The sequence below is a fragment of the Hylobates moloch genome, unplaced genomic scaffold (assembly GCF_009828535.3).
Source record: "Hylobates moloch isolate HMO894 unplaced genomic scaffold, HMol_V3 SCAFFOLD_4, whole genome shotgun sequence".
Classification (NCBI taxonomy): domain Eukaryota; kingdom Metazoa; phylum Chordata; class Mammalia; order Primates; family Hylobatidae; genus Hylobates; species Hylobates moloch.
This window is the reverse complement of record NW_026652279.1, coordinates 135125793-135138792: the sequence shown is the minus strand read 5'-3', so window position 1 is coordinate 135138792 and position 13000 is coordinate 135125793. Positions and strand designations below refer to the sequence as shown.

Genomic DNA, 13000 nt, shown 5'->3' with positions numbered 1-13000 from the left:
GATTATAAATGTAGGGGGTAGAAATAGGAGTGACATTTCTTGAATACCCATTATACACCAGACATTCTGGTACACACATTCTCTTTTTTAATATTCTTAGCTTTAAAAAAAAAAAAGTGGGGAGGAGGGCTTATGATACTAGTTTAACAAGGAGCAAAAGGAGCATGTAAAATGGAAACAACTTACCCCAGGTCACATTACTCCCAAGTGTTAAGGCTGATGTTCCTTCTTTCTGGCTTTCAGAGCTAGATCTTTTCCATGCTGGCATCACAGCCTTTCTCACATGGAGTGGAATATGCCATTCGTTCATGTGAGATCCTGACATGCTGGATATGATGGAGTTCCTGAAACTTCCGTATTGTCACCTGGATTGCCTGATGAGTCAAAGGAGAGAGGGTGGAACTTTGTGCCTGGGGTTTTCGTTTTTGTTTTTGTTGTTTTGAGATGGAGTCTCCCTCTGTTGCCCAGGCTGGAGTGCAGTGGAGTGATCTCGGCTCACTGCAAGCTCCGCCTGCCAGGTTCACGCCATTCTCCTGCCTCAGCCTCCAGAATAGCTGGGACTACAGGTGCCTGCCACCACGCCTGGCTAATTTTTTTTTGTATTTTTAGTAGAGACGGTTTCACCGTGTTCGCCAGGATGGTCTTGATCTCCTGACCTCGTGATCCACCCACCTGGGCCTCCCAAAGTGCTAGGATTACAGGCGTGAGCCACCGTGCCCCGCCTGTGCCTGGGTTTTTGTCTGAAGGAAGGGATATATGCTAGGAAGTAGGTGTGTAATTATAAAATATGTCCAGGAAATCTTAGAAGCTTTTTGTGCTTTCTTTTTTTAACTTTTGAGATCTTTACTATGATGGCCCTGTGTTACTAAATTTAGTGAGCATTGGATTACTCATAGGAGAATAATGCTTTCTTTATGGACTCCACCTACCCTATTTGAAGTGATGTCTGTTATCACTTTTTAATGCTTAATCATGAATTGTGAAAGTTAAATGTATTTCATGTGTAGACTTTACTTGAAAATGTGTACCTGAAATGGAAAGTGAAGTACTATTCTCACCTATTGTGAGAGGCATCTCTTTTCCTATAGCCACGATTTGCTAACTGTGTCCTGTATTAAAAAACTCTAGTTTGCTTCTCTGTAGAGAATTATGTGTGTCCAGTGGAAATCCAGGTGCCTCTTCTTGGTAGTAAGATGTGTCATGCTGTACAAGTTCAGAAGAGATACAGTAGGTGTCACCTGTCACCTAGCAACAAGCATTCTTCTTTGTGTCTTTAGCTACTTTTCATTTTTAGTCAAAATAGCTATGAAAACGTAGCACTTAGATTTGCATTTATCTCCAGAAATATTTAGATCAACCTTCAAATATTTTTAGTTCCCAAGATAACTCACTGTGACAGATGAAACAGAAATAGCTTTAAGTAAAAAAAAAGCAACTTATGTGGTAGAAACCTTGATGTGCAGAGCAAGGCAAACTTGGACCTGTTACATAACATTACAGACTGACATGCACAAAGCCTGCCTGTCAACTTCCCCAGTTGGCTTTAAAAATTACAGTAACTGAATTGAATATGTATATAAACCTGTATTAGTTGATTTTTAAAATCGGTGCTGGAAAACACAAGATCATAACTAATGAAGCAATGATTTGTAAACTTGAATCTGGAAGACGGAGTTCCAAATAAGATTACTATATCAGCACCACCATTCAATTTACTCAAAACAGAGCAGCTAAATTACCTTTGGGCAGAGAGTGGAATCCCTGGCTAGTTAGATGTCTAGATGTCTAGTGTGTTTCTCTGTCTCTATTTAAAGATACATAAAGGGATTCTCAGAGGATCTAGCAACAAGTATACTTATGGGTCTATTTTAATACAATTAAAATGTATTAAACACTAACCTTTAAAGACTGAGAACATAATAGATCATTTAAGATGTGATGAAGAGCAAGCAATCTGGTACTGTAGTATAATATAATGCCTGTACTCTGAGGTAATTATGACAGAGTAACTGCTTGTTTGTTAAAGTGGATAGCATTCACTTTCATTATGGCCAAGGTCACTTCTGTTGTCCAGGGTGTACTGTCTTTGAGTTATAAAGGAACTCGAGTGATCATATGTGGAAATTTCAAGACAGAAAAAGAGAAGGGAAAGAATTTAAAAATCATTCTCTATTGCTTGCAGAGAAACAGGTGTAACTGGAATTTCTCCAGTCTCTCCTCTAAAACCATAAGTATTTACCCATGGTTCCAGGCAGCAATATTTTGGTTTAAAAGTAATCCTAAAATACTTTCAAACGTGTAATATTTTATGCCTTGCCATTTTTCATGTTTTTCATGTTGAAATAAGTGACCAATCCTTTGCATTTCTTCATCTAATGACAATTGAGAAACATTTTTGAAGCCAGGAAAATGAGGACCAAAACCATGCGTCATGAGCATTTTGATGAGGCCACTGGCCTTTAAAACTTCTGTGCTTTGGGAAGATTTACTGGGTAATTTCAGAAACCTATTTGGCAGAGCTAAGTAAATTTAATTCAGAAATTGATGCGCTATTAACTGTTATTGGAAATGTGCCATTTTCCTATTTTATATCATGGCTTGCTTTTGATAGGGATTTGGGGGGAAAAACTAAAGGCCCCTTAGCATGAATAAAATTAGAGATGCATCTGTTCTATCATGTGGCCTCCATTTAGAGAAATCTTTTTTATTTCCTATTCGATATCTAGGCTGTTGATTAAAAAGTGGTAATTCTTACACGTATGACATTTAACATTTTACAGATTGCTGTATAAACATTACTGCAATTAGAGTAGGCAAGGTAGATAAAGCAGGTATTATTATTATTGTTATTATTATTATTATTATCCTTGCTTCTTGGAGAAGAGAACTGGGCATCAAAGAGGTTGAATGAGTTGCTTAAGTTCACACAGCCAGAAGATGATAGAGGTTAGACTAGGGACAGACAGGTCTTCTCAACTCTAATCTGTGTCCTCATCTCTTACCTTCGTTTGTGCTACTTAAAGTATGAGGGGCTGAAAGGCAAGAGATGAATCTTCAACACTCTCTTGGGAGCCTCAATTGGATGGAAAGCAAAAACTAGTTTTGTATCAGGCCCTTCCCTGCTTTAAAACTTACAGAAATATAAATTTAAGTTGTAGAAGGTTGCAAATGTAGGTGGTATGACAAACCACAAAAAGCCATGCCGTAAGATTTGGGACTAAGGCAGGGGTTCGTAAGAACCTTGACATTATCTAACTTTTACCTTGGTTACAAAATTTACCTCTGATCAGTTTCATCCTTATGTCTTCTCCTAGTGGCAATATAAATTGGTACAGCTAAGTGCGGTAGTGTAGGATGAGGTTACATGGGGGAGTGATGGTTGTAGTTTGCAGTGGGCTCTGCTTGCAGGCCTTGCCCTCTTCCTGATTGGAGGTTCTTTGTGTCTGTCCAGAGGAGGCATCCTTTCCATTTGCTTAAAGGCATCATTCAGACCAGCAGAGACTCTGGTGCACACCAGATTTACACGGAAGGGTGTTTATGTGTGATTCGTAATAAAAGTCACAAATTACAAGGCAAAAGTTAAGAAGTAAATAATGATATATTCCCTCAGTGGAGTATTACGAATTTTTAGATTAAGCATTATTAAGTTTATATGAGAAAATACCGGTGGCACATTAAGTGAAAAAAATTACAGAACTACCCTGTGAAAAATAATGAGCCAGGTTTTGATGTACCTTGATTGAACATTCTGCTAAGAAGTTGGAACTGATTGGATTAGATATATTTTGAAGACTAGAAAGGACAAAACATCTTTGAGAACACTGTGTCTTAGGTGACTTTTTAAGTATTTCAAAGGATACCATGTTATGGTTTAATCATGTTAAATAGAGGAATTATACTCTGAATTTCAAGAGAATGTTTTTAGTCTGCCACTATAATATTAAAATACTGGATTCCCTTTTTAGTAGCATGTCTGGTAAAAGCTGTAGTGCATATTAGGGGACATGTTTTGAGACATTGTTATAGCAAGAGAGACATATATATTTAAAACTGGAATAAAATTAAAGGCCAGTTTCCTTCACTGGTCAAGCCCATGGAGCTTGTGAACTCTGCTGCATTTCATTTAAGGCCTTTATGAGTGAGTGAGTTCTTTTCAAATGTATGGAAACATACACAGGAAACCAGGCCCAGTGCTACAGCCCATAGACATTGGCACAGAATGGGCGCTGCTGAGAACTCCAGGGTGTGTCCCCTCTTGAGTGTAATTCCAAACGAAAAATAAAGTCAACTGTGCCTAATAAGCTGGCTCAACTGAATGCCAAAGAAAATTTGCCTCATGAAATGGAAATTCTGAAGCAAGTAACATAATGCTGAGAGAGAATACATAGGAAGACTTGTAAGATATATCCAAATAGGGCAAATGGTCTATTAGAATCAGAACTCCCCAACCCAATAATATTTAATGATTTGGTGAGATCCTAATGGTCCTGGAGATTTTGGACCTTTTAGAAACCATATGAATATTTAATATATATTTGATTTTTAAAAGAAGGGACATACATTAATTTAGATCTTTTTTTAAAAGTTACCTGGGTATTGGCTGACATGGAGCCACCAAATTTATTTGTGTTCATTATTCTGCACATTTGTGTCAACTGTAAAGAAATTATCATTTCCCCAATGAAACGACATTACTTTAAATTCTCTCAATTGCTAAGAATAATGAAGCCAAGGGTTCCAGTTTGAGTATTTGGGGCTTCTCTTTTTTACAGGAAATTTACTTACAAACTTTTTTTTTTTTTTTTTTTTTTTTTTGCCGTTTTCTCCTCAGCTGTCTCTCTCTGTTGCATCCCTTGCTTTTTATTCTCCTCCTCCCTTCCTCCCTCATTTTTGTCTAGGTCTTAATTATAGTGCCCAGGATCTTGTCTTAGTGTCATAGCTGGTGTTTTTTCCTCTATTGCATTTTGCCCTTTGATGGCTGCTGAAGAGCAAGCCAACAACACATAGCTGAAGAAAAGATATTCCTCAGCTCTATGATCACGAGCTTAAGGAACTGTAGATTTAAGATGTATTTTTTTCCCCAAAGGAGCAATAACATCAAGTTATAGAACTTTCTCTCATCATTTGTCTTTGTGTTTTTCTTGCAGGATCAATGTGACTCTAAGAACAAATGGATGAATGAATATCCATATGAAGAGAAAAACAATAAAGGTTGGTTAGTCAGATGTTAAAATTGCATTGAAAATATTGCTACTTTGAGCATTACTTTTGTGTAGTTTATTCTCATTAGAGTACTTTCTTGTGTGAATACGAGACAGAGGTCAGTACTTACATGTGCATATCTATGTGTAAAATGTAATTTTTCTTTTTAGCCCTTATATGGAAGCAACTCCTCATTTTTTTCCTGCAAGTCTAGCTGTAATTCTTTTCCAGAACTTAAGCTGGTATTTTAAGAATCAACTTTCAGACGAATATTAAAAAATGGAAAACTGCTTGATGCAACTGATCACTGGTACAAAAAAAGAAGCCAGATTTTGTTTAATATACATCAATTTTCTACAAACATAATTCTAATACCAGTGCCATATGGTGCATGATTGCTGTCAAACGCAGTCCTATGACCCTGAAGTCTCTGCTTTTCTCCTAGAAGTAGGATCATCATGGAAAACTTTAATATTTGGTTTCTTACAAATACAGTATGAATTAAAGTGTGGGGGGGGGGGGGGCGCTGTGAATTTCAACAGTCCTCAAATGATGGGTATTACCTTATTTGTGGTAGTTGAGATTTTCTTATAGTTCCTACTGGTTAAAATGTAAAAATCATAGGTGACACTAAGAGAATTACAATATGTTAAACCATCTCTATTTCATAAGTAGGGTTTTACACTGAACAGGTCTCATACAGAAGCATGTGCCTCATAATTCCTCATGTAGCTGCTCAGCAATACAATTTCATATTTTCCTTCCCATATTACTCTTGCTGCTTCCAAATCAATGCACAACTTGCCATGTCTTTTTCTGCCAGCCTACCTTCACAGCCACTTACAAGTGATTTTCAAGGTTGTATCTTTCACTTAAATTGCCTTCTTCCATCCTCATTGCTAAAATTGCTCCTTTCTAGTATTTGTAAAGTGTTTAGATCTGTGGAGGGATATTGATTCAGATATGGTTCAAGGGAGACTTCTGCAGGTATCAGTGATATTCTTTTTCATGACCTCAGTGTTGCCTGTGTGGGTGCATTCACTTTGTGGGGATTAACTGTACTGTGGACTTATTTGCATGTGGATCAGTGGTGTGTTAGTAAAGTGGTTCTCTGGGAGAAGGTGGGGAGAGGAGAGGCCTGATTGTAGTGTTTATCAATTCCTGTGGTGTAATTATTCCCATTATGGATGGTTTCAAGGCTTTACCACCTGGCTTGCAAGATTCCTTAAAATTCAACAATTGGCTCTCACGAGCCAGGGATAAGCTAGTTCCAGCATACCATTGATAATTCCATTTATACAGTAAAGTTAAAAATTTTATGTATTCCTTAAGACTAGAGTGGCGAAGGTAGTAAATTTACTTTTCTCTTCTCTATATAAACATGGAAATGTTCTCTACCTATCATGCAAAATGTATTTATCCCTTTCCGTTAGAAATGATGTTAGATAGTATTTCTTTATATTTTTGTTCAGTTGTCATTAAATTTTTATATTTGAAAAGATCAGTGTTAGCTTTGTAAGTTTATAAATTTTGGCAGTGTCATTATTCTGTAACTAATTTTTATTATGACAAATGAAGATGATGGCAAAAAGAGTCATTGTGTTACTAGTTACCCTGAGGATAAACCCTGAAAATATTATGATTGACTGTAATATATGTGATTCATTCTGAACAATTGTGCCTTATAGCTCATAATTCATGAATTCAAAAGTCTTTAAGGAGAAAGGAGCAGTGAGTATTTAATTTAATGTGTTTGTCCCATTGAGATGAAGTCTCGCTCTGTCACCCAGGTTAGAATGCAGTGGCGTGATCTTGGCTTACTGCAACCTCTGCCTTCTGGGTTCAAACAATTCTCCTGCCTCAGCTTCCCAAGTAGCTGGGATTACAGGTGCATGCCATGATGCCTAGCTAATTTTTTGTATTTTTAGTAGAGATGGGGTTTCACCATGTTGGCCAGGCTGGTCTTGAACATCTGACCTCAAGTGATCCTCCCACCTTGGCCTCCCAATGTGTTGGGATTACAGGCATGAGCCACTGTGCCCAGCCTCACTGCTGCGTGTTTAAAAAATGATTTTTCATACATTTTATCCATTGCAGATGCCTTTGAACAGAGAATACGTTGATGCTTGTTTTTAAGTCTACTTGAATCAGATGCTGTTAGTTTTAACAAAGTCTGATTCAGGAAGAAAATTGCAGAGTTTGAAAATTTATCTTTTTTTTACATTTCAAATACATTGACAAGGTCAATATTAAGATGAAGTTTTTAAAATGTCAGCAGTGGAAGCTGCATTGCCATAGTATACATAATTGAAAAGGGATTTGAATATGGCTTTTACAACTGTTTTGTACGTTTCCAGTTTGCCAGTGGTGACAAAATCCTGCCAAGAGCCACAGAATATCATGCTGTGCCTTTCTGCTTAGGTTCTAAAATTTAAATAGCCTACTTGGGATTTATAAAATTTCTGTTGTGTCCATACTGAGAGTTTTACTTTCAGGAGCAGTCTTCATCTGCCCTTTCCTTAAAAACAAAAACAAACAAAAAACAAACACAACTTTTGCATTAAGTTTTTCTTTACTTCATTTTTAAGTTACTTCCTTTACTCAGCTTCATTGCACTTGGATTTGTCCCTTTACCATCTGCCTTTAGAAAATGACAAATAAATTCTAAAAAGATTCCCGTTGTCCATTATTTCCTGCTCACAAATACCAGCATAAAATCTAGTGGATACATGCTTCAGCGTATTTCAGCAGTTGTCCTCTCTGTGAATATGGTGGCTTGTTGTGGACCTGGCTCCTTGCTTTGCTTCATTTTTCTTCCCTCCAGCCATTTCAATATGTTTACCCAGTGCTTCTCAGCAGCTGGCTTAGAGCAGGTGTTCAGAACATACCCACCCCACATATACATTAGTCCAGCTTATCAGAGTTCACGTTAAAACTTGCTTTGCCACTACCTCTGATGAACAGCGGCCTAACCACCTAGCATTAGCAGTGGGGTGACTTTTACTTTATGCATCTGGAAATCAAGAGAACAAGGCAAGCCTTTCTGTGAGCGATTTCATGCCACACAAAAAGGGTTTATTTCATAGTGATGTCTGTGTAGCTTGTGGTTGCTTTAAATTTCTTTTCCAAGTTCCAAGGCTCTTTCTTCGCACAGGATAGAGGGATTGTAATAGCAGCAATCCAGCTTTTCTTTCGTTTTGAACTAAGTAGTGATAGCTGCTCCAAAAGCTGCAATTAATGTAAATGAAATGGATTGTTAGCATTGGCTGCTGTAAGTGTATGGAGGGTAGTTGCCTGGACAATAAAAGTGGAATCAAAAAGAGGCAGGCCTTAGCTCTGCAATTATCTGTCTGTCTGATCTGGAACCCCAGTGCCCTCTCCTTTGTGAATTTTAACTTTCTCATCTGCAAAGAGGAACTAATAACACCTGTCCTGCCTATTTCAAGAGTTGCTATGGGTGTGAAAAAAGGACATACTTGTGAAAAAGATTTAGAGCTGTCAAGTTCTAAAAGTGTTCATGGTATTGATATTATTTGTTTTTTAGTGTAAGAGAGATTCATGACATTGTATGATTTCACATCACAAAGTCAGACATTTTCAGAAATCAAAGTGCCCTCAAAGGTCATTAATTCTAACATGCGCTTGGTTCATGGCTACTATCCGTAAGACTTGGTTGGCTACATTAGTGTTATATTGAGCACGCCTTGGAATTTCTTAGTTCGTGTTGCATTCATCCTATTTCCAGGCATATATAATCGTACTAAAAGTTTTTTTTTTTTTAATTGAGCCACATCAATAGACTTGATACCAACTAGTATGCGTATCATAGTATTTATTAAAATATCGTCTTGAATTGGGTCACTCCTTTTACTGTCAAGTCACTTCAGTTTTGGGTATCTTATTTATCTGGGAAATGGGATCAAAATGATATACAGAGATTTGGGAAAGATTATGGAATTATTGAAGGAGAGAAATAGCTTCATTATTTGAAAAGATGATGCGTTGCTCATTTTAAAACCATTAAAGCATGCAAAGCCCCACCATCTCCGTGCCTCATACCTTCTGTTCATATTCGGTGACATTATTTATAGCTTCTCTGTGTACATACATACAAATAATTAGAAACGGTTTTTTAAAAATAAGATAATATTTATACCTTGCATCTCTTACAAAGAATTTGTTTTAGTTTTCTTCCAATGGAATGAAAAAAATAAGAATTGAATTTAAGCCTAATTGATTAATTTCATATTAATATCCTTTTACCAAAATGATACTATTACTTAACAGTTAATTTAAAAAAACCCAAACTTTGAATTCGGTTTTTTGAAATGACTGAATTTAACTTTAAACAGAATCTTTTGACTTTTTGTTAGAAAGATGGGAAAATTAACAAAGTTTCTTCCTGACTCCCTTTTTCCTCTTTTTGTTTTACTATTCTTTTAAAATTAAGGTTATTCACATTTATTTTATGATTCTTAATTGTAATTATCAAAGCTATGTAGTATTATTACTTCCCTCAGAAATATGGAGAGACATGGCTTCCCTGTCATCTGGCGTTTGGTGTCACTGTGAAGTTTGAAGCAAACTGATCTTTTCACTTGTTCTTGTTTTGTTTTTTTTGTCCAGGATGCTAATGAACTATTTTAAACCTGAAAGTTAAGGAACTTCATCGATTGTTTTACTTTTTGTCATTCTGTTTCATTTTTTCTTGGATCTTGCTCTTGATCTCTGAGAAGTAGAGACTGTTTTTATGACAGGAGGTTTTAAAATTATATTTAAAAGTACACTATTTTGTTCTTCTCTTTAGTAACCCTGATAATATGTGTGATGTTTCTCCTTGATTTTCCATATCTGTGGCCTTCATCTTTAACTTTTTAATTTCACTCAGTGTGCTTTCAAGTTGAACTTTTTAAAAAACTATATTTTCAGTTCAATTATTTACTTTTTTGTTTCCAAGGTGGCTATATTTCATAGCTATGTCGACTTATTTTCGTTTCTTTTAGTTACCTGCTATTGTATCACGTGAACCCTTGTACTTCCCGAACTTACACTTGTACCTCTGCCTTGAAATTTTTTTTTTTTTTTTTTTTTGAGACGAAGTCTTGCTCTTTCTCCCAGGCTGGAGTGCAGTGGCGCAATCTCGGCTCACTGCAAGCTCCGCCTCCCGGGTTCACGCCATTCTCCTGCCTCAGCCTCTCCGAGTAGCTGGGACTACAGGCGCCCGCCACCACGCCCGGCTAATTTTTTGTATTTTTTTAGTAGAGACGGGGTTTCACCGTGGTCTCGATCTCCTGACCTTGTGATCCACCCGCCTCGGCCTCCCAAAGTGCTGGGATTACAAGCGTGAGCCACCGCGCCCGGCCGAAATTTTTTTTTAAAGAAACTTTTATCTGTAATTATTTTAATTTTTTGGAGTCTATGCAGAGATATTTGTCTAAATTCTTCATCTGTTTGCTTGGGTTATTTCTCCTGTGATTGTTCTTCATTGGCCTCTTGGCTTAATTTCTCTCTGGCTTTCGGTATTTGCTGCTTTTACCTGCAGTTCTCATGGCCTCTCCCTGAGTATCGCCTATCTTTATATGGGCTAGTGTTTGCCAGAGCACAGTATGAGCAGGAGCACTGGTGATTTGGGTATGAGCTAATGAGTGCGAATCTTTGACTTGATATTGTTATTTCAAATACTGTGTAAATAAGGGTGTCATTTCCAGAGTCTGCTCCGCTTCCATTGGACAGCAGTGCCCCTTAAATGAAGGGCTCCTGTCTTCCTTCCTTCTGCCACATCAGGTAGAACCCCTTCATGAGGGAGCTAGGCTCCACAAAAGGCAGTGCCTGTGTGTTTGTTGTTTTAACAACACTCTCTCTGCTTTCTGAGAAATTGATCTGTATTCACTTATGTCTGATGTCTATTCTAATCAAAGGGTCATTGAATAGGTCTTGTGTAACTGTGATTTTTACTTTTAGGAAATTCTGTGTTTTGTTTGGGGTTTGAGGAGCTGTTTATCAGCTCCCAGTTGCCTCTCACATTTCACAGTATTTGACAGATGTGCTTTGATTGGGATTTTGAGTTTGTGACTTTTAACTTTCACTAAAGGTGGAGGGTTTATTTTTTATTTTTTTAATTTGCTTTACCCATTTTCAGTGGGTTTTAAAAGAAGGCTGTAAAAATGCCTTTACATTGCCATTTTGAATAACTAGCCTTTTAAATGGATTTAAGGGGCATGGTGTTTAAAAAAAATGACTTTGTACTCGATTGCCTGGTTTCCATCCTGGTTCTGCCAGTGTTCAGCTTTGCTTGTATATTTCAGTTGCCATGTCTGTGATATGGCAATAACAGTAATAGTTCCTACTTCATAAAATTATTGTGAAGGTTAAATGAGAAAAAAATTCTAAAGCATTTGCATATTGCTTGGTAGTTGCTAGTGCTCATTAAGATAGCTGTTTTTATCATTTTAAGCTGTGTTAGTCATGTTTAGAGTATAGTCAGTTTAGCTTTAGGAAAATTGGCTACTTAGACCAGAATTTGTATATTTTATTTCCTTTGACTGAAGAGCATGCTGGGATGGGTACCAGGTGTTCTTCTTATATGGCAGCTTCTGGTGTTGGGGCCTGACTGGGGACTTCCAAATTGTTCTACTCTGTGTTGATAAAGAACAGAATCATCACCAATTCTCTTGGAGGAAGTAACATTGGATATGCTGTGGTAGTTGGGGCATATGTTATTGGTTCACTTACAGAATGTTGGCAACTTCTGTCCTGTAGTGTTGCAAACACTACAATTCAAACATATATTTAGCATTTATTATTTGTTAGACACTGGGCTAGAAAGACAAATTATATTTAGACTCTGCCTTGAAGACTTCATTATCTCAGAGATGGGGAGATAAGTTTCTACAGTTGTATGTGATTGGTGCCATAATATATTTATTAGAGCCAGGGAATTGGGATCTGGGTTCTGGAAGGCTTCACATTTAAAGTGACATTTGAGCTAGACCTTGAGTTGCCAGTATGACACTGACTGGTAGAAATGGGAGCAACCAAGAAAAGTTAGTTTAGAAAAAATTCTTAGCAAATGCAAAAGTGTATATTTTTTCTTTGGGCACAAAAGTGCCCTGAAAAATTTCCTCTTAGAGTTAAAGATAAATGTGTGACAATCAATGATTCCAGGGGGTCTACTGGAAGTGGCAGAATGAAGGAAGACAGGAGCCCTTCTCCTAAGGGGCACTGCTGTGCCATGGAAGCAGAGGGGAGACTCTGGAAATTGACATCTTTATTTAGACAGTATTTGAAATAACAAACACAAGTCAAAGATTTACATTTCAGCCAGAATCTGTTGAGGCTCATTTATCTTTTTCTCCCTTCCTCTCCTTCCTTCTCTCACTCTCACTCTTTCCCTCTCTACCCTCCCTCTCCCTGCAGTTCCTCTTTCCTCTTCCCCCACTTCCTCTTTCCTCCCACTTCCTCTACCCCCCTACTTTCTCTCTCCTCTCCCACTTCTCTCCCCTCTCCAATTTCCTCTCTTCCCCTCACGTCCTCTCCCCCCACTTTCTCTCTGCCTCTCCCTCTCCCCTCTACCCTCTGCCACTTCCACTCCCTCTCTCCCTTCTTCTTTTTGTCTTCCCTGTTTATACATTTTCATTCTCTGGCCACTTGATTATAGTGGTTCTTCAGCTAAGCTATTTAGAGTACCTTACCAAAGTAATGATTATATTTTACCAGAAATTTTCAAGAGTGATCATAAAAATGATACGAGTATCTTTCAAATATCATTTTAGTTAAAATGTTTTTACGTAATGAGAAC

The 13000-nt window shown here is 37.4% G+C and overlaps 1 protein-coding gene across 5 annotated transcripts in view; it reads left to right on the top strand.

Moving 5' to 3' along the window:
• Positions 1–13000, top strand: part of KLF12 (KLF transcription factor 12) — a 632776-nt gene that overhangs the window by 315522 nt on the left and 304254 nt on the right. For all 5 annotated transcript variants that reach the window (XM_032151017.2, XM_032151016.2, XM_032151015.2 and 2 more), the window contains one exon: positions 5148–5211. In XM_032151017.2, coding sequence (XP_032006908.1) covers positions 5179–5211 — 33 coding nt within the window. In that variant the 5' untranslated portion in view covers positions 5148–5178. The remainder of the gene's footprint in view (positions 1–5147; positions 5212–13000) is intronic.